This window comes from Apiospora aurea (genome assembly GCF_038362705.1).
Source record: "Apiospora aurea strain CBS 24483 chromosome Unknown utg000005l_segment0_segment0, whole genome shotgun sequence".
Taxonomy (NCBI): domain Eukaryota; kingdom Fungi; phylum Ascomycota; class Sordariomycetes; order Amphisphaeriales; family Apiosporaceae; genus Apiospora; species Apiospora aurea.
In genome coordinates, this window is record NW_027117392.1 from 6324656 (window position 1) to 6345189 (window position 20534).

Genomic DNA, 20534 nt, shown 5'->3' on the forward strand with positions numbered 1-20534 from the left:
AGGCGGGTAGATTGTGATAAAGTTGGAAATGTACAAGTAGGAGTATGTATAGGAGATGGAGGTCTGTTAAACCGAAGGGACCGAGATGAGCCGCGATGTAGGAGGGGACCTGCATGGTCAAAGGGAGGAGAAGAGCCGAGCCCGGCATGTTTATCCCAGTTCTGGCCGAAGCAGTGCACATCCCACTGCGGGAGCAGCAGCAGCAGTGATAAGCTCCGATGGGGCAGTAGTAGGGCTAATCCGGGGCGAGAGTGTGTATGGCTCAGCAAAGCAAGCAAGCCATCCCTGGCACCATGGTCAATACCAAGACCAGCACCATTCTGCTACTACCCCGCGGCGCGGGCTGTAGTGGTAGTGACAATCTGTCATGTCTCGGCCACCACCGCGCCCTTACGTCGCTGGCGGCCGCGATGTCGCTGCTAAAAGAAGAACCGTGACGGCCAGGCGCGGGCACTGATAGGGCAGCGGACCATGGGCTACGAGTCGCCGGTGCAGTAGCCGGGGCTGCGGATCCGCGCCTTACCCCAACCTGTCGCGGATTGTGACCAGAGTGGATCGTGTTGGTGAAGAGATGGGCTGGAGGCGGTGGTTTAGGGCGTGGGGTAGCACTCGCACCCCAATGTTTTGGCGGGGTAGCAGCAGATAGGTAATGCCGGTAGCCTCCACGGCTGCTAGCAGTGAGTGCATTATCAGTGTGTTCAGCAGTGTGTTCGTCCGTCAACGTCGGCGCCTGCAGGAGTTGGGGCCACGAGCTGACGAGGTTTGTTAAGCGGGGTTGAGCCGGGTAAGGGATTCGGAAGTGGAAGATTGATAGACTGCCAAACTGCCGCTTCGTGTTGCACCCTTCGATTGTTGGTATTTGAATTGAAATATCCATTGATGTTGTTTTGTGACCAAGCAGCCAAGTGTTGATCTTGGAGAGCACCTGATTGGGTAGCAGCTTCCTCGGCATCTGCATCCTGGTCTATGGTACATGGTTGCATGCCATCCAATACCAACATCACGGTTATTTCTGCAACCCAACATCCCATTCAGGCTTGGGATATCAAACCCCTATTCGCAATTAGCTCAGGAACATCATGAGTTAGATATTACAACAACCGCAGCAGCACGATCCTACCATTGTTTGGGGGTCCTTGGGTTTGGCTCGAAACCTATTAGACTTTGATAGTGGTGCAGCCCATCCCACCAACCCCCAAGTTCTCGGGTCGTCCAAATGATGATCTTGGCAGATCACAACTTCATCTTCCACAAGACAGCATGAGACAAGTGGGCAGCTACTGGTAAGTAAACAGTCATGTGCAGATGATTTGGCTCTTGCGCACGTCGGCATTTACGTAACTCGTGACATGACAAGACGATAATACGCTTAGGATCGGCTCCATGGGGAAAAGCACGGAGCCGGAGCTGAAGCGGAACCAAGAGCCTCAGGCTCTGAGCCGTTGTGCCGATAGCTGCTTATCTCCGTGTTTACTAGACACCTACTGAAATCACCCAAGATTCGGCAAGGCTCATATGATATAATTCCAGATGTCTGCAAGCACCGTGGCTGCAATCCCACTGCTATTCGGTGGAAAGGTGATCCTGACTTACACGCACATCCAATAGCTGGCAATTCATCCTACTCAGAAAGAATTGGCATCAACTCCGACAGATCCGAATATTCAGCTGAGCAATGATGGGACAAACCGCCCTTGATGACCTCCGGTCTCGTCAAATGCCAGTTTCTTGCTATCTCTGAACTCATTTGAGATAGCAATTCGAAGCGTAGCAACGATTTTGGTTCGGGGGGCTACCTAGGGACCGGTTTACATAAACCCACTAGGTTACTGCTTGGCACTCACCGCTTTGCGCTTGACCGACCTTGCGCCACACAGCGAGCGACACAAACCTCTCAAGATCTGGCCTGCTTCGCCTCTCTGAGACAACTCATGGATGGCGTAGACCTGGGATGCTCTGGGCGTTTCTCAAGGGCAAAAAAAGCAAATCAATGCACTTGCCTGGGGCACAGCGATTTTGGCGAACTGGGCGATGATATCATGGCGGGACCACGGGGCGGGCAGTGGCCTCAGCACCGTTGGCCAGAGGGACTGCCACGTCGAGGACCTACACGCTCTAGCTCACGTAGGCTCCGCGATCTATCGATTCCCAGCTTGGGACATGATAACGCCTGAACGTCTGGCTCTGCAGCTCTTCTTGGTAAGGGAATACACTGGTTATCTCATGTTTTTGTGAAGACAAGTAAGGGGGCAGATGGGACAAGATATCTGTTGAGGGTGAACCTTTTTTCTTCTTCTGGTGGCAGGGAGTTCGGAAGCGCCCAGCGCCCGTGCTTGGCTAGTACCTGGAGAACCCACCAACCTGTCAAGAAAACCAGGTTCTGGGATTATGCGCATTTATATAGGGTTCTACCCGGAATTATCAGACATCGATCAAGACAAACATGAACGTCCTCTCTTGTATCGAGAGAGTGGCAATTAAATCTTGATCAGGAAGAGAAAAGTAGGATAGAGTGGTGGAAATGTCTTAGACGGCCCGAGATTGGCAGTTGAAAGGGTATCTTTTACGGTAGACTGCCAACCGGCTACAGGGGCACAAAAACTAAGTCCAGCGCCAATGATTGGTGCAGCTTCCGCCACGACCGTTCTGGTGTTGCAGAATAGTGCAACGGCTGGTGCCACTTGCGACGTGACTGGCTGCAGGCCACGCTAGAAGCCATCAAGTCTTGCAAGGAAGGCTTCTTCGACCCCAGCTTCCCACAGCCCAGCTCTCCCAATTACGTCGCTAACCTGCCACCTGGGATGACGACCTGCCAAGCGTGGAGCGCCCATCGTGGAGCGCCCATCGTGGAACCCCTAACTCGCGTTAGACGACAAACATGTGTTTGACGCTGATTAACGAATAATGCACGCTTGTTCGCCAGGCGCCCGACTGGGTGATGGATATCTTGCTATCCTTCCCTGTCCTCCACCACCGTATCTTGAAGAAGACAGGGCCTCCGATGGCCGATGGAACGATCGCAGCTGCAACACACCCAAGGTGAGCAATTCAATGCGTTGACTCCCATGCAACTTGACTGGTTCCTGGCCAGCGACAAGGAATGGGGCATGAATAACCAAGCCAATTAAGCCGGTGGCGACGTCAATATTCTTTGAGTTCGCCCTTCCAGATTGGTCCAGCAATGCAAACTGGCAGAGACGACCCGACAGCATTGCCCATTCTGCCAGCGTTTCCAAGGATGCCACTGACCACAGATCGCAATAAACATCGGGGTATTGTCACTTTCGGGGCCCTGCCTGCACCGCCCTGGCTGCTGGCTCCTCAAGCTTGTTGAGCTCTGGCCAGACCTGGGCAAACACTTGAAGACTCTGGACCCCCTTGTCCGCCGTCGATCGGCAATTTACCCGTCATACTGCAAATAATGGATAATAGCACCAAAACCAAGGCAGGGAATATCGAAAACACATCCCACCGACTCATTCGACCATGACCGTGATTGGGTGTAAGTCTCACCGTCCAGATATGGGTGGGTGATGATGCAGGTGTCCTCCTCGGGATACGAAGTCTGCTTAAATGCAACCGCCTTCCCTCCCTCCGTGCCTCCGTGCCTCCCTCCCCATGACACTCGGTGCGACCAAGTGACGCTGCCTTAAATAAGAAGGACCCCGTTCCATCTTCACCGAGTTGGCGGTTGTTTCCCTCTCGCCCACTTCCGAGACCTTTTTTTACCTACCCTTATCCACTCGTTCGTTCCCTGGGTCGAACCCGCTTTTCGACAACAACTACCTATAAGAATTTGAGATTGGTTCAACAACAACGACAGCATTGGAAAATATTTGGAGGATTTGATCGGAAGCATACGCCCACTCACCCACCACCCATCATGGGCCAAGGACACAGTTCGCCGTCGCCGTTGGCTCAGTGCCTCAACGACGTCTGCAATGGCCGCGCCGGCTGCGTCGCGTATCCCGACACCCCACTCTACCAGATCGCCTGGGTCAACCGCTACAACCTCGACATCCCCGTGAACCCTGCCGCCGTGACCCGGCCCAACACGGCCGAAGATGTCGCCGGCTTCGTCAAATGCGCCGCCTCGAATAATGTTCAGGTGCAGGCCAAGTCGGGTGGGCACTCATATGCGTACGTTGTCCCCTCGCAACTTTGATGATCTCGCTTGAGTAAGAAGTAGCTAACATGAGTACCACAGCAACTTCGGGGTCGGCGGCAAAGACGGCGAGCTCGTCATCGACCTGAAGAACATGCAGCACTTCTCCATGGACACCAACACCTGGTACGCCACCATCGGCGCCGGCACGAAGCTCGGTGATGTCACCGACCGGCTCCACGAGAATGGCAAACGGGCTATGGCTCATGGCACGTGCCCAGGCGTGGGCATCGGTGGACATGCGACAATCGTCAGTTGGCCTCTAGTCCATCCAGTGCACGTGCAACGTTACTGACTGTCTCTTCTTCCAGGGTGGTCTTGGACCCTCGTCGCGCATGTGGGGATCGTGTCTGGATCATGTAATGGAGGTTGAGGTGGTGACGGCTGATGGCAAGATTCAGCGTGCCAGTGAAAAGGAAAACTCCGACTTGTTCTTCGTAAGTTCTACCATGCATTAGGGGGCGCGCTTTCGCCAGCAAAACTGACTCCATGAATAGGCTCTGAAGGGCGCTGGCGCAAGCTATGGAGTCATTACCGAATTCGTCATGAAGACCCATCCCGAGCCCGGCAGCGTGGTGCAGTACAGCTTCTCGCTGACCTTCGGCAAGCACGCCGACATGGTCGATGTTTTCAAGCAGTGGCAGGATCTGGTCGGCGACCCAAAGCTGGACCGCCGCTTCGGCACCGAGATCGTCATGCACGAGCTCGGCCTCGTCATCACGGCGACCTTCTACGGCACCGAGGACGAGTTCAAGGCGACGGGCATCCCCGACAAGATCCCCAAGGGCAAGACCTCGGTCGTCATCGACGACTGGCTGGCCGTACTCACCCAACAGGCACAGGATGCGGCTTTGTACCTGTCCGACATCCGCAGTGCCTTCACGGCGCGCAGCCTGGCGTTCAAGAGCGACGAGCTCTTGTCCAAGGATGGCATCTCGAAAATGATGAAGTACCTCGACGACCAGGACCGCGGCACGCTGATCTGGTTCCTCATCTTCGACGCGACCGGCGGCGCCATCAGCGACGTGCCGATGAACGCGACGGCGTACTCGCACCGCGACAAGGTCATGTTCTGCCAGGGCTACGGCATCGGCATCCCGACGCTCACGCAAAAGACCAAGGACTTCATGAACGGCCTCATCGACACCATCCAGGGCACCGTCCCGCAGACCCTGACAACGTACCCGGGCTACGTCGACCCGCAACTCGCTAACGCGCAGCAGTCGTACTGGGGGCCCAACTTGGGCGCCCTCGGGCAGATCAAGTCCAAGTGGGATCCCCGCGATATGTTCCACAACCCCCAGAGCGTGGCGCCGCAGACGCTTAATGCACGTCAGGAGTCGTCGGCGGGGGGCAGCAAGCGGCTGCGCGTGCTGTAGTGAAGCCAGTCAAGCCAACCTGTACCAACAGACGACTGCACCAGCTTCTTCGACGACAAATTGAAGGATGATATGGAGGAAGCGGCTGGCAATGATTAAAAACTTTCAATTCTTACGATTGCACGACTTATTTATTGATGTCTTACTTTGATACCCTCGGCATGGCCCAATTAGCTAGACTAATACAGCAATGATCAACGCCTAACCTAATGTTCTGCCCTGACTTGCCAACCTATCAGGCTTTCGTTCGGAGTCTGAGTTCAGCTCATAACTGCGTGTTCGTTAGTACGTGCATGTTCCTTAACGTCCAAGCAAAGCTATTGGTGGTAGCTAAACCCATCACGTCGCTAGCTAGAGGATGTGAGTTAAGGGGTTGGTTTCTAAATGGACGACGCGTTTTAAGAGCTTTCGCTCCAATGTGTGTGCCCTTCTTGCGACAGGCGTGCATGCTTTCGGTCGGGCTAGAGAATGAGGCACGCATCCGCGTCTTTGTCGTTTCGCAGCTTGAGTTTGTTTCTGATTGCCAGCCACGGGTGGCCTTGTTGTGTCACCTGAGTTTCGATGATCATGAGGCAAGTCTGTGTCACGACCGCCCGGCTATTTTGGCTTGTCATTGCACATTGCGAGACCGAGAGTGTTTGCTACTACTAACCAGTCATCACTGGTATAACAACCTCTCCCGTCTCACATCACTCTTCTCTCATGGACGAATCGCCGGCCGATTACTTGCCAACTATGGCTGATATCAGTTGATCTGAGTCGAGAGGATGGCTTTCGGCATGCGTTTACGTGAGCTGGTAGCTTCCTGGGCCGCCTGCGCGTCTTCGCGAGCCCGATAACGAGGGTCAGACCAGAAGCTTGCTGTCGCGACCCATCCTTTTCCGTCTTCTTGGATTGTCGCCAGTCCGCAAAGGAGTGCTGGCATCCAAACTCATGATTCCCGGTCTGAGTGACAGGCTGCGCTAGGGTCCCTCATACACAGCTGCCGAGTGTCTACACCGGATGCTTCTTCGCGTCGCGTGCCACCGGACCCTGACAATACGGTCGCTGCGTGCTGTCGCTGCCGCCCCCGCCGCCATTCAATTGGCACATACATGCGGCGACAGTAGCTTGCCCGCCGCGCCGTAACCTTGGCTCATCATCGTCGTCGCTACGGCTCTCTCGTATGGTGCCCGGCACGGGTTCCATTTTCTTCATTGTCCATCTCTGCCTTTTTGGACGGGTGGATGAAGGGCGTTGCTAGGTCTGCGAATGGCCGGGCGCTCGAGCTCCTCGCCAATTGAATGATGCCCACGACTCAGATCGGCGACACTCGAAATCGCTTGCTGACTGAGCGACCTGACCACCACAGAACAACCCTTTCAGCTACATTCTTCACGATCATAGACCGGACCAGCCGTACGTGGAGTGCACGAGCTTGAGAACTTCTCACCGCATGCGCGCCTTCAATTAAGAGTTCCGCAATGGCTCGTGGAAGTCATCGCGGTAGCAAAAGGGCGAGAAAAGGGCAAAAAGAGAAGTGATTGCATCAGCCGTGAATCGAACACGGGGCCCATCGATGGCAACGATGGATTTTACCACTAAACCACTGATGCTTTGTGCGCATGAGAAATCCACTTTGATATCCATTGTGTACTCAAAACTAACTTATATAGATGAGACATCAGAAGCTTCAATAAGCCAGAGCATGGCTGTGTTGCCAGTCACCTGAGAGGGTGGTCGACGGGTAAACAGAAGCCGTCAATTCGGACCCCCCACTGCAATGCGGCGATACAGAGGGAGTGCGATATAATTGCGCGACGAAAACACAGGATACCTCATGATAGGACCAGTTGACAAGCGGACTGGCGTATGGCCAAGCGAACAACGAATTGCTCAGTTGCTTATGCCCCCTTCCGCTCTCGCAGCCGGCGGCATCTTCCGACCATCTCAGTTCTCACTAGTATTGGGTGTTTCCCGGGATCTCGGTGGCCCAGTAGAGGTACGTATGGCCCATGGTGCTGCCCGCTTCTGAATAGAGGCTTGGACGTGAGATCCCGGTGGAATGAAGGTATATTCTCTCTGTATCAACTAGGTACGAGGACCATGCCGACCTCTGCCTCAATTGGCATGGATATTATATCTAAGAATCCTGCAAATAATGTACATTACGTATACCTTTTACCAGTCTACCATTGCTTGGAAGTCATCATGCAAGAGCCGGATCCTAGACTCCGCGCAAAAGGCCCTTTCCCAATAACCGGAGTTCTTAATGAAACACCCAAACGCCAATGGCAAAGGCGGAAGGAAGGAAGGAAGTAGCAAGGGAAAGACACCGTAGAGGGTCAACCATCATTGCCTTTCGAGATAGACCCCTCCAGGATCTTCCAGATGCTGTCATGAGATCTTTTGTGGTCGACGATGTCACTAACAAAGCGTCCATGTGTGTTAGCATAGTCGCAAGCGCACAACAACGGAAAGTCCTTCGCAAGAAAAGGAGGAGAGGAGATAGACTTACAATCCCTTACACGCTTCCTTCTGGGGCAGCTCATCGTCGAGCGCGACGAGCCGCCGGATGCCCCGTTCATTCGAGCCGAAACTCACAAATTGTATCATGGCGTCGGTCCTCCCCACGTCGTTCTTCCTCATGTAGGCGATCAAGCTCTCGATGGGCGTCTCCACGCCGCAAGTGCCGTCCGACGACTCGTCCCACACCCCCGTCGTGAGTACGTAGATGCTCACGGCCGACACCTTGGCCCGGCGAGAAAAGATCCGCTTCGTCGACCCTCCCTCGGCCGCTGTCTTTTGCCCCAGCTTCGGCCGCACCACGTCCGTCAGGACTTTGCCGAGGGTGTACTCCATCCTGCAGTTGGCGTTGTGCCCGTCGAGGAAAGACTTGTTGAACAGCGCTTCCACGTCGCTGCTCGTCTTGCAGACCGTCTTGGCGGTCGGGGCGGAGGTGAAGAAGACCTCGAATCCGTCGCGGTCTAGCTTTTTGATCAGATAGGACAGCGCTTTTGCGAAACCGGAGGCCTCTTGGCTGTGCGTTTGCATAGTTTTGGAATTGTCCACGACGATGATCTAACATCGTTTAGTCGGTAATCAGTAAATGAGCCTGGGAGCGAGCAGCTTACATAGTCGCGATTCTTCAAGGCGCTCTGTGCCTGTTTCCAGCCAGACAATTCTGTCTTTGACCTGCTTTTCTTCCCTTCTGCCATCCAGTCGAGGACCACCTTGTACGTTATTTCACGCAACGAGGTGTCATCGTTGTTTGAAGGAGGATACGGGCTCGTCCCAGGGCCACTGCTGCCATTGATTAATACGGACAGGTCTCTTGGACGAGGTGAGCTGGGCGTTGCAGGCGATTGTATCCCATTCGGCGGATCACTCATGCCGGGACTGGTAGAGTGATTCTGTGACCCGGTGGTGCTTGGCCGAGGCTGGTGCAAAGAGCCTCGGGTGGGCTCGGGCGAGGCGGCGAGCTCAGGTGGTACCCGATCACCAGCTGTGTCCTGGAAATACGGCGCCGGGTTCGAAGGAGGGCGGTGAAGGGCTTGGGCTTCTTGAACCATGCCGTGTACATGTTCATATGCCTCGGACCCATTGACGGATGTGCGGTGCCGATGCTCTCTTGACATCGTGCTGGAAAGCGACGATGAGTCTCTTAACGGGGTAGTCGGCTGGCAATACAGTATCTTGTTGAGATTCGCCCGAACGGCGCGGGCTATCGGTCTTGCCTCGTATTCTGCCAGGCAGTTGGCAAGGACATACTCAACGATCCTCATGGTGTTATCGTCGCATCTTCGACCATCCGACGAAATCCATTGATAGGCATCCTGGACGCATTTGAGTGCTTTCGAGCCATCGTGGAAGGCGTCTTCGGAGCCTAAGGCTCGATGGTCATCGGACAGTGTGGAGGTCTCACGCATTCTCGCCTGCCGAAACCGTTGGCGTCCTGGTTCTCCGAAACAAACCCAGACAGCGGCCTCGGTCAGAATGCAGCCAAGAGCCCATATATCCACGTGCGGGCCAACGGTGTAGTCGATCGTATGGCCGAGGTGGAGTTCAGGCGGACCTGCTTGTCGTATCAACTTGCATGCCTGCAACTTAATATTGCACAATGACTCTTACCATATGTCTTGCCAGCTCCAGTATCAGGACCGTTGTCTCTTTGAGGTGGCGGGCCATATTTCACCGTGCTGGCACCCAGGTCGCCGATCTTGAATTGAAAGGGTGATTGGGGTCGGGTGTTGTTTCGCAAAACGAGCACGTTCGACGGCTTCAGGTCTTGGTGTATGCTGAGAAACTCGCAAGCATTAGTTTCCACCCGGGCTAAAGTTAGAAAGCTAGGTGAGGAAATGTATATCAGTTACTTACATGGTATATCCATGGCCATTGACGTGGTTATGCAAAGCCTCAACTCCCTCAACTAGGCCAACAAGGCCTTTCCAGAACTTGCGGATCTCTTCTGATGAGGTAGGTGGATCGTTGCTCTTGTATAGGTCGTATAGACTCCCTTCTTCAGCAAACTCTAGAATAATGGTGAAGTAGTGATCGCCTGTCTCGGAGTACCATTGAAAGCTTCCATAGTAATTCACAATGTTTTTGTTCCGTATAGCTTGATACGCCTCGAGCTCATCATGGAATGGTAAAGTGGTTCGGTATGTTTTGAAAACAGCATATTGAATTGGCTGCTGCTGTATAATGGGGGCCACGGGTCAGCCATACGAAAGTGCCCAGGAGATGAAAGGGGGAAGTGGTGAGTGGGTAAGCTAGAGAGAACTAACGGTGCTTTCGCCGAACAAAGACGACTGGGGTTGTGCCTCTTCCAAGTTCACCCTGAACGCCTCCAAAGTGGCCTCTCGTTGATGCGACGAGTCGATCCGGAACTTTGGCTCAGTATTGGGGTTGAGTTGTGAAATCGGGAAAATCTCGCACGGGTCCAGCTCTCTCTTGAACATTGACCGATGACGGTCAAACCGTACGGGACAGAACTGCCATTGGTGCTTGCGGAATAGATCGAAGTCGAATTCGCCAGTGAAATGGCGGGGGTGCCTCGGTCCAAGGAAGGCTTGCGTCGTTGCTGCTACGAGTGATCAGGTCGTTCAGGTAATGGAGCCAGGGTAGGCGGGAAGCCACTTGCATCAGGACGAGCGTCGAGAAAATTCGGAGGTAATCCTGTCGGACAGTTTCACAATCGGCAAAGATCCTAGAGGATCGTAGTATGTCACCGATCTTCTCGGGGGTCCAATACCTGTACAAGTCGCCATGGCTTACGTACTTCGCTTCGCCGCCTTTGCATTGCCGCCCAATCCGGTTTTTACGACTAATATCTGCTTGGAACTCGGCGCATTGTCGATACACCAGAACACCTGGTTCGGTTGGGTTCATGTTTGCGACCACTTGATTGAAGTTGCTTGACTGGCGCAAACAAAACTGCGCTTGGAACGTTGCCTGACACTGTGCGATTGCAATAGGCTGCCTGCGGCGGTTTGGCAATGTTTGTGTCGGTCGCAGTTAGGCCAGCCAGCTCGAGGGGGGCGAACTCTGCCCAAGCAAGTGGGACGAATGGATATATACCAAGTGACACGGAGGTTCTCTCGTATGGCGACGATGGAGAATGGGCTAATGTGAACGCTCAGTACATACTCTACCACATCCGTTGGATTTTACAGCATCGACAAAAGTGTATCTTAGTTCTTGTCAGCATTTGCCGAATTTACTAGAGAGCAGGGGTCTGTTCTGCCTTGTCTTCTGGTTGAGGTGGTGTTGGGGGCAAGGCAAAAACTTGGAGGCATTTGGAGAGGGGCAGGACTTTTCAGTGGCGCTGCTGCTGCTGCCATCATGGAGGGTTGACACCGTATGCAACTGGCCCAAAGACTCGGCGCAGCGGTCGCTGCCTACAAACTGCCTACATTGAAGTTGACCACAAGGCATCTTACCGCCCGAAAACGATGCCAACGTGTCATGAGTTTTTTTCTTCCTCGCCAATCTGCCTAACTTGGACCCTGTCCTTCATAATACCAAAGAAGAGCAAATGTGTTCCCCGAAGAATGACCAAAAGAAAGAAAGAAAGGTAGACCATGCATGCAGATACAGCCACAGCACCATTGTTCTTGACCCCCCTGCGACTCGCCCTGCGGGTCCTCCTTTTCGCTTCTGTAGACAGGCGATCAGAAGCACACCTCCCTCGTCCATCCACATCAACCAGGTTTGAATTTCGGAGCCGCGTTGTTATACCCTTACACAATATCCTCCTTCCTTCCTTGGTCCTCTCTGTCCCTGCGCGTTCTCTTTTTGTATGCCCTGTAAGCAACCCAGAGCCCAATAAAAATGAGCATCATTGGCAAGCAAATTTCGAGAAACAAGAAAAGCAGCTCCCACTTGAGTATACTGCCTTTGTCTGGGTCGGCGAAAATCGGCGTGCTAAAAAGAGACTGGTTTAGGGTTAGAGCTGTAGGGTCCGGTGCGTGATCCGAGTATAGCAGAAACACCAGAAGTCTTACTCCGAGAAAGGTCCCCGGCAGGAAGAATAGTGTCAAGAACGTGATGAAGTGCATTGATGAGGTGTCTCGCTCCGTCCTCTTCGCAATGTCGTACATGTTGTTCGTTGCGTCTTCCATCTTACTAGAAGAAAGGTGCATGCGCTGAGATGAGTCGTGCTGGTTCATGGAAAACAGTTTGTTCAATTCCGTTCTCTGCAAATCAAGTATGTGGTAATACTGATGCCTTGTCAGTACTGAGAGACGGTGGCCTTGGATCCAGGGGCTCGCCTGACTTACAAGATTCTTTCCATCACTGATCCGTTCCATGATATTGTCGATCCTCAACCGATCCGAACTGAGATTGTGTGCAGTGGATCTTATATCGTCTTGAAACTGACGAATTGCATGCACGCTGCCTTCGTCTTTCCCAATTGGCGAACGAGAGTCCGAACTGAGCAGATCTCGATATATCTCGTTAATCTCACCAGTCATGTTCAGGTTAGCTGTGATAGCCGTTCTGGCATCCCTCAACTTATTGCAAAAGATATCCAATTGTCGAACGCCGCTGAAGGAGAACTTATTGAGGACTTCCAGTCGTTCTTGTGTACTCTTGATTTGTGCTTCGTCTTGCCCGAATGTTCCTGTTGGGATTCTTCCAAATGTCTTGCCGCTATGCGCAGTCCCCCTTTCTAGATTCGATACAGCCGAGTTGTTATGGCGAGGAGGCAGCATCTTCTCGTTCTCGGTCTGAGCTCCCCCTTTCTCTGGCGGTGAAGACAAGGACTTCACAAGGCCTGGGACAGGGTTCAGAGCATCTGTCTCAGGGGGGATCAGCGCTGCAGTGATTGGTGTCAAAATCGACTCAGCTTCGTCTGCAATTTCGTTGATATACCACCCCCAACCATCAGTGCACCAATTAAACATCACTTGATGAGTCGCAAGGGATAAGGAAAGTGCTTCTGCGGGCTGGCTGAGATTGGATGGCCCGAATCTGGCGGTGTTGACCTCATGTACCCGATCCTGGATCAGTTCATTTGCCTTAACAGTGATCCAGAAGGCCTTCAATTGGACCAAATCCAGTGTGTGATATGTCGCTGTCTGCCGCATAACCCACTTGTACTTGAGTTCTGGTTCCTGCTGTTCCATAGCAAATAGCTTATAGCCAACTCGAAGTTCTTTGCCGGACCTTCCAATCTCTGACATTTCCATATTCGAGTATGGTGTATTGCTTGATAGCTGATGCAAGATGTGCATGTGGTGAAAATTGTTCCACTTCACACTTTGACGGCCGAAGGAGCAGATGAGTTCCAAGAATCCAGGGGGCACTTGATGATAGGTGCATAGGAATTGGAACATCTTTAACCTGCAATCCAAAGGCGCAGCAGAATGATCTGCAGTGAGGAACCTGTATACTGTATCAGGATGCAGCCCTTCATTGGTTGTATCGGGTAGGAACATACACATGACGAATACGTGGGTCCTGCGCCTTGTTCCGTAGATGCTTTCTATAGTGAAGATACAGTTGAGGTTCGTCGTTGATCATGCTCTGTTCGATCGCTGCTCAAGCTTTTAGTAATCTCATCGGTTAGCAGAGGTTATAGGGTTGCTATAATCAGTTACCTTCATCTCCTGGAAAAATCTCATGTATGAATACCCATGCCTTTGCATGGTCTTTGATGAATAATTTGCTTCCAAGGCGTCCTAGTAGCGATCTTGTCTGTTCCAGCTGAGACTTCAGAAAGCGCTTGTCTAGTAGATTTACAGGCCAATCCTGCGGCCTGTTACAGACATCGACGAGCTCGTCAAACATTGTAACGCAGTCTTAACGTTGTAGTCCGTTACTACCAAGCCGACGTGGGCTGTTTCGAAATGGCGGTACGGTCTTGCGTTTGGTCCTCTCTGTAGACTGTGGCGTAATTGTGATGAAACGGTTTCCACGATATGTATTAAGCTTCAAGCTGAACCTGCTGGGCTGTTAATGAAGGGTTCTGGAAAAGAGGGGATATCGTGATGCAAATGGTGCAAAACTCCCAGGAAGCAGTGAATAAATACACTGTGATCTGTCTCCTATCATCCCCAGTATGCCCCGGGGACCAGCATCCGGCTATGCTGATTGCGTTATTACGCCCTCTTTAATAGCATGAATATCAAAACTGCTTGCTTTACCTGAATCCTGCTGGCAGTGTTGGAAATTGGTACTTTGTTTAGTATATAAGGGATGACACCGGTGAAGTTGACACAATATGGGTTTCGGGCAATGAAGGGAGATCAAGCCCAAACCGACCAGCCCCACAAGGCATACATGTAAACCCGGTGAAGTATTGGCATAGGTTATGTCAGGCTATGCACAACTTTATTGGCAGGCCTCGCGTCCCTAGATACATAGGTACTTTGTAGTGCCTACATCAAGCTAAGCCCCTAAATCTCGCTAAAAGCAAACCCGACACCCATTGCATCTGTTACCCATAGTTTCGCCTTCGTGGCGTACGCAGTTCTTCAATCTGGTCCTTCTGATCCTGAAGTGCCGACATAAGCTAGATGCTACAATACATTAGTGGTGTGAATTATTTACCTCAGTCAAGGCCGAAGTGGTGCTGATCATGTATTTGTCGTCTTCCACCCTCTGCCAAACCGGGCGCCGAGTCAGCATCATCATGTCAAATTATGAAAGGGTGTGGTGTTCTCCAACCTTGACTGTGAAGCTGTTCGGGAATATCCCCTGCAGGTATTCTTCCAGAGTTGTTTGGTTCAACCGGTAGGCGTTTAGGTAAAGCTCAGCCATTATGCCGTGGCAAGCGTCGGCAGTTCAAAAGTAAGAGCGGTCAAAACGCCGAGGCAGACAATGGGTTAAGTTGGCAAAATCTGCCTTGGACTCTGCCTTGGAGAAAGCCGTCTCGCCCGTATTTATGCAGGTTGTGGTTGTACAGAGCTATTGAGGCTCTGCGGAAGTGCATTTTCCAGATGGCAATGCCCCGCATAGGAGGAGCTTCCGGTGTGAGGATTTGCTTATCTCGGGCGCTGCAGAGACTCCAGACCGGTCGCAGTAAACAGGGATACCGTCATTGGTTGGGGTAACACCCCGGGGCTGCTTTCTCCCTTTCAATATCAAGGGACTGCATTGATTGGGCAGCTCTTTAGGCGGTGTAACCCCGAAGTGCACTGGAATCGATGTGGGGAATGTCCATTGGCCAGCCTTACAGGTGGAGGCGTAACAGGAGAAGTCGAGTCTGACGAGACGAGTTGGGCAGACCAGGGCCCCTTTCTACCGGGCACTGGAATAATAAAGCTGATCGCACCACGTTGGCAACCGAGGAGCACGGATGCCCCTCTGTAAGACGACCCAAGGCACAAGCACGAACTTGGCCAGGTGGAGTCATATGTCTATTCCATATACCTTCCAAAGCCCCTCAATGACTTGAAGGTTGTCACTCGGAATTTGGTAAGCCATACGAAAGATTCATGTACCAAGAATGTAGGACAGTGTATCATAAGATGCTCCGACAAATAATCCAGCAAATGTTGATCTTACGTGTTCAACGTCACCAATAATTTGGAGGTCATTACAATACCAGCGACCTAATAACACTCCCTCAAGTCATCGACACGATGATGTCTCTGCTCAGTGGTTGAGTTTTCATTCCCGTTAACAACTAGCTTGAACCTGTCCAGTCTGCGAAATAATCATCGAGACCGGTCTTGGAGATCAATCATGCCTAGAAAGATGGGAATCACTGCCAGTACCGTCGCTCCGATAGCGAAACCGCCCTGAATATCACCCCTCACGACAGATCAGACCATGCCAAAGATCAGGCCCAAGAGAGCTAATGGAATAGTTATGAACATAATGGTTGGCCAGTGTCAGCCCTCCACGAATTGAAAGCCCCAACCAACCTCCGATCTGTCGAGCCCTGCGGTCAAGGGGGCTAACCTCCTGGGCAGCTGCTTGAGGATCCAATTCTGCCCCGACTTGAGATCCCGTGGACATTGAAAATAGTGCCTCAGGGCTTTCGGGCCAATGGCTGGAAGGCACCCAGGTTGGGACTTGGGGGCGGGCTCGCATTGGTATTCGCCTTGATTAATCTTGTCCTCTGGTGGGATACACACGCACGTGGTGTCGTGGCAGAAGTCGTCATGACTGTGGGTGCTGGCGAATGCGATCGCATCCACTGCAAACTGTTGAATCGATTGTCAGTGGGAACAGTAATAGTTTATGGCCTCCACCCAACATATACACGTAGTCAGACCTCACACGACTCAGAGACAACCCCGTGATTCCCCCGTAATGTCAAACGAGACAGAGCGCTGCGGCTCTTGAGGTATTGACACCGTATAAATTCGAACAAGTGGCGGTCATCAGGTACGTTCAGGAATCCCTTTTGATGTAAGTCCGTAGAGGTATCGCCCTTGTCGATGCACATGGGCAAGTGCTGTGACAGCTGAGTCGAGTGCGCCGGGCTCTGTGCCGAGTTGGATGAGCACACTGGCAACTCGAACTTTCTGTTTCGCCTACTTCGAATAGCAGCAATGATGGCTTGCTTGAGTGAGCTGTATATGGATATAATAAAAGTCCATGCTTCTCTGCAAACATTGTATACATCGTGTCCTGAGAGCAGCATATTCTAGAAACGAACCACCATGAACACCTCCCATACCCTAAATCTTGTCTTGAAGCCCAACGGCCATAATCGCCAAAGGTGCCATGGGTAATATCGCAGTGGCGATTTGGCCGTAGTCCTTTTTGGTGATGGCCGATAGCAGCAAAAGCACATTCCCAACAAGGAAAACAGCTAGCACTATGATGTAGACAGGCTTGTGGCTGCGGCCCTCTTGGAAATAGAGGCCCCAACCAGCAGCGAGATTGTTTGGCGGAGCGGTCAGAGGGCCGTTCATCCGCTTGGGGATTTGGCCCAGGATGTAGCACTGAGGTTCCGTAAACGCGTGTGGTTTCTCGAAGTAATGTTTCAGGTGCCGAGGTAACAACGTAGGGTGGACGTATGGCTTTTGCGGTTTGGGTACCGGCGTGCACTTGTACTCCTTGGACTTGATCCTCCCTTTGGAAGGGATGCAGACGCATTCAGCCGACTCTCTACGCCGACAGGCATACGCATTGTCATCGGTATACACGATAGGATACCGGTTCGCGTCCACATCGAACTATTAGTACCGGTGTTAGCTTCATGAAGCTGCCTCAAGAGCCACAACTATTGGAAAGTACGATGACTTACTCGAACAAGAGACAGCTTCTTGAGGCTTCTTAATGTGAACCAATCTCTCTTTCGAGGTCGTATTGAGTAATAGATCTCCAGCAGAAACTCAAAGAGCTCCTTGTCGTTTCTAATGTCCCGTAGAAGCACTTGACGGAGTGGCTGCATGCCATCTTTCTCGACACAAAGTAGCAAGTACATATCATCTCGCGGGTTCGATGATGGTACAGAAGCGCTATCCCTATACAGTGGGAGCTCAATGTTTTCTGGTGGTGGTTCGGAAAGCCTGCGCATGGCTCCTGAAAGAAATTCGCGCATATTCAGAATCCAATTCCATGATGATAGCCATTGCATTAGAGGGCGGTCGTTTCCCTGTCCCTGCCCCTGCTGTTGCGAATGAGGGTGGGTTTGGATGCTCCCCTGCAGGCAGGCTTGTATGTTTTGAATATCATCTGGTTTCGCCAAACGAACATCATCATAAAGAGACTCCCCACAATGCTTCGCGCAAGCCTTTAGCTTATGAACGGTGGTTCAACGGGAAGACAAGAACTTACACATCGCCACCAAATCCGCGTCTTACCAGCCGGGACTGGCGGTGCCATCCAAGAACACATCTTCTCCCGAAATAGCAGCATGTATACAAGGTCATCTAATAAGCATGCCAGGTTTCTCGGTCGGTTTGTGATATGTTAATGGACGAAATTATAACGTTGAAATGCCAACTGACATGTGAAAACTCCGATAGATTGTGTTTGGCGCTGTGGCGCCTGCGGCCCTGGTATTGGTGTCTCTGATGTATGCGGACGCTCTGAGGGCTCCTCTTGCTGTGTGACCGCACTAAGATCACTTTTCTGAACTTCTTGGCTTTCTAGGCCTTCTTGGCCTTCTGGGACCTCTGTGAACTCTGAGACGTCTGGGACGTCTGGGACTTCTGGGTCTTGCTTGAGTTCCAGTTCTTGACTGACTTCCAGCTCTTGCTCCAACTCCTGACGTTCACCATCTTCAAAGTGGCCTTCATATATCTGAAGCAACCGACGAAAGTCCATTCGCAAAGTTTGCATTGCCTGCGCTGACTCCAAAAACTCTTTAACTTCCCTCAAGGCATCGAAAGGAGGATCACTGATGCCTTCCGAGCTTTGGGAGTCGTCGGACTCGTTTCCATCGAATTCCGTATTGCGAACATCTTCAACATGCTGCACCACCTCGGACGGGACGTCGATATGGGCTGCAAAGACTGTGGGGCCGTGGTGTGGTCTTGACTGCAAAGCGATCCGCTCATTCAATTGAGCCCTATCATCCGTCCACGTATCCTCTTCTTGGGTTGTCGGGCGTCGATCGTCAACAGGGATCATATGGTTCTTGATTAATCTCGCTACCTGTAATCTGGAACGCCCAACGAAGGAGGAAGTTTGATACTGCGGGCCTGGGGTTGCCTCCTTCTTCAAATTTCGGCTGTACCTTGCCAGAAGTTTTGCGACCTTCCTCTCAAAATCGTCAGGTCCAAGAGCTGAGAAAACCTTGGGAAACATAGATACCAGCACAACATCTTGCTGGAGAAATCCTGCCAGCTCTCGAATGGCGAACCGGTCACTGTTGCTTAGTGACGAGTTCGACGACAGAGCTGAAATATCGGAGAAACCTGACGATGTGACGCTTGCATTCTCGCTGTCGTCGCTGTTCTCGCTGTCGAACTCCACCTCCTCCCTTTCGGGCTCGTTGCGCATATAAGGGATCAGTTCTGGTGCTAATTCCACAATCACCCCAGTCTCTGCCACATCCTCCTCGTGTACGCCACTCAAAGTCGCTTGGGCAATGTAACAATCATCGCTCAATGAACTAAACTGCTTAAAGATAGGCCACAGGAAATCGGCACTTGCTCGTCTATCATTGGCATCTTTCCCATTTACAACGAGCATGTTTTCTTCAATTGTGTCGAGAACTCCGTGAATGAACCGAGTGCAGCCTTTGTGTCGGTGCATCCCCCGCACCCAATCAAATTAGCTCTCAGTTGACTTGTGTATCGAATGAATGCATCCGTACTTACCGAGAAGGCATTCTGTTTCACCATGGCCATGTAAACCTGTTTCCCGCTATTATTCCGAATCTGTATCTTGTAAAAGACGTCCGACTGGATTTGGGTAGACGGTTCTTGGATACGCTGGTTCCTGAACCCCCGTAGGTGCTCACGGCCCCCAAGAGCCCAGGTCATCATTTCAAGGTACACGCAACCGAGGGACCAGATATCGAATGTCCTATCGACATTGCCACCAGCCAGCACGGACTCAGGTGGGTGGTATACTGGGATTTGTGCAACGTACTTTCCGGGTTGTTTGGACCTGCTGATTGTTCTGTTGAAAGTGGACACACCTATGTCGGAAAGGACAAGGATGCCATACTTGTCGGTGTCACTCCTGAACCACAATATGTTCTCTAGTTTAATGTCTCCATGTCGACAATAACGCCTCACCCCCTCTGTTGTCACCAATCCAGCATGTAGCGTGCGTACCGCGCTGGTGAGACCACTTAGTTGTCGAGAAATCCATTTCTTGTACTCGAGATCTGGTAGGGGCTCTTTTTGAATGCGTTCCCAGTAGGCCGATAAATCGCAATCTGCGTGGGGAAACAAGAAGCAAAGGTCTTGTTTCAATGTGAATGAACTGAGCAAGAAGATAAGATGATGCTGGGAAGAGTCGCTAAACTGCTTGAGTATTGCTACTTCATGGTAGTAGAGTCTTTCAAGCTCAAGCTTGATCTCCACGGCCTGAATGACTTCCAGATCATCTTGTGGCGGAGAAGACTTGATCTTCTTAAGTGCAAATCCGTTTAGTCTGAACCTCAGCTATTGCCATATCAGTTACTGGATTAGCCGCAAGTATCAGATCCGCACTCACATTTTTGAGTACAAGATCGAAGTTATAGCTCGATTTGGCCATCATCACGCCCTGGACAACAGCATAGCCTCCCTCGGCTCTGTTGCTCGCCTCCCAACTCAGATGGTCCTTTCCCGTCAGTTTGCGCCATGGTAAAATGATAGGCTCGGGGAAGCTGTAATGCATTGCTTTACCAGGACAATCGAGCTGGAAAAAGGGAGTGGTTATGGCCCATTGCTTTCTGACCAGAATCTCGCATTCTGCGTTTCTCCAGTGCTGTACGCACGTCAAAAGTCGGCCGTTGCGGTCATACAGCTGCTGGTTCCATGACTTGAGCAGGAAGGAGATATCTGAGACCCTTGAACGAATCCAATATATCATTTCCTTTTCGCGCTCCAATAAGCAAAGCAGCGCCATCACTTTCAGGTACCTCTCTCCTTGGGAACCTGGGT

At 51.9% G+C, this 20534-nt stretch overlaps 7 protein-coding genes across 7 annotated transcripts; 1 reads left to right on the forward strand and 6 right to left on the reverse strand.

Moving 5' to 3' along the window:
• Positions 1-150: 150 nt before the first annotated feature.
• On the reverse strand, positions 151-958 carry PG986_008448 (uncharacterized protein; the record flags this gene model as incomplete). Its single annotated transcript, XM_066844670.1, has 2 exons — positions 151-285; positions 395-958. 2 exons carry the CDS (start codon positions 956-958, stop codon positions 151-153), a joined length of 699 nt encoding a protein of 232 aa, XP_066700782.1.
• A 2925-nt stretch (positions 959-3883) lies between these two features.
• On the forward strand, positions 3884-5544 carry PG986_008449 (FAD-linked oxidoreductase YvdP 2; the record flags this gene model as incomplete). The annotated part of the gene is made up of 4 exons (XM_066844671.1): positions 3884-4140; positions 4208-4415; positions 4477-4602; positions 4663-5544. 4 exons carry the CDS (start codon positions 3884-3886, stop codon positions 5542-5544), a joined length of 1473 nt encoding a protein of 490 aa, XP_066700783.1.
• Positions 5545-7868: 2324 nt separating this feature from the next.
• On the reverse strand, positions 7869-10914 carry PG986_008450 (uncharacterized protein; the record flags this gene model as incomplete). The annotated part of the gene is made up of 7 exons (XM_066844672.1): positions 7869-7950; positions 8042-8604; positions 8658-9598; positions 9655-9821; positions 9901-10220; positions 10504-10732; positions 10805-10914. 7 exons carry the CDS (start codon positions 10912-10914, stop codon positions 7869-7871), a joined length of 2412 nt encoding a protein of 803 aa, XP_066700784.1.
• Positions 10915-11765: 851 nt separating this feature from the next.
• Positions 11766-13818, reverse strand: PG986_008451 (uncharacterized protein; the record flags this gene model as incomplete). Its single annotated transcript, XM_066844673.1, has 5 exons — positions 11766-11960; positions 12030-12221; positions 12306-13413; positions 13469-13565; positions 13629-13818. 5 exons carry the CDS (start codon positions 13816-13818, stop codon positions 11766-11768), a joined length of 1782 nt encoding a protein of 593 aa, XP_066700785.1.
• A 2843-nt stretch (positions 13819-16661) lies between these two features.
• PG986_008452 (tetratricopeptide repeat domain protein) lies at positions 16662-17380 on the reverse strand (the record flags this gene model as incomplete). The annotated part of the gene is made up of 2 exons (XM_066844674.1): positions 16662-17162; positions 17234-17380. 2 exons carry the CDS (start codon positions 17378-17380, stop codon positions 16662-16664), a joined length of 648 nt encoding a protein of 215 aa, XP_066700786.1.
• Positions 17381-18080: 700 nt separating this feature from the next.
• PG986_008453 (uncharacterized protein) lies at positions 18081-19191 on the reverse strand (the record flags this gene model as incomplete). Its single annotated transcript, XM_066844675.1, has 2 exons — positions 18081-18234; positions 18287-19191. 2 exons carry the CDS (start codon positions 19189-19191, stop codon positions 18081-18083), a joined length of 1059 nt encoding a protein of 352 aa, XP_066700787.1.
• Positions 19192-19209: 18 nt separating this feature from the next.
• On the reverse strand, positions 19210-20268 carry PG986_008454 (uncharacterized protein; the record flags this gene model as incomplete). Its single annotated transcript, XM_066844676.1, has 3 exons — positions 19210-19224; positions 19257-20051; positions 20104-20268. 3 exons carry the CDS (start codon positions 20266-20268, stop codon positions 19210-19212), a joined length of 975 nt encoding a protein of 324 aa, XP_066700788.1.
• Between the last annotated feature and the right edge of the window lie 266 nt (positions 20269-20534).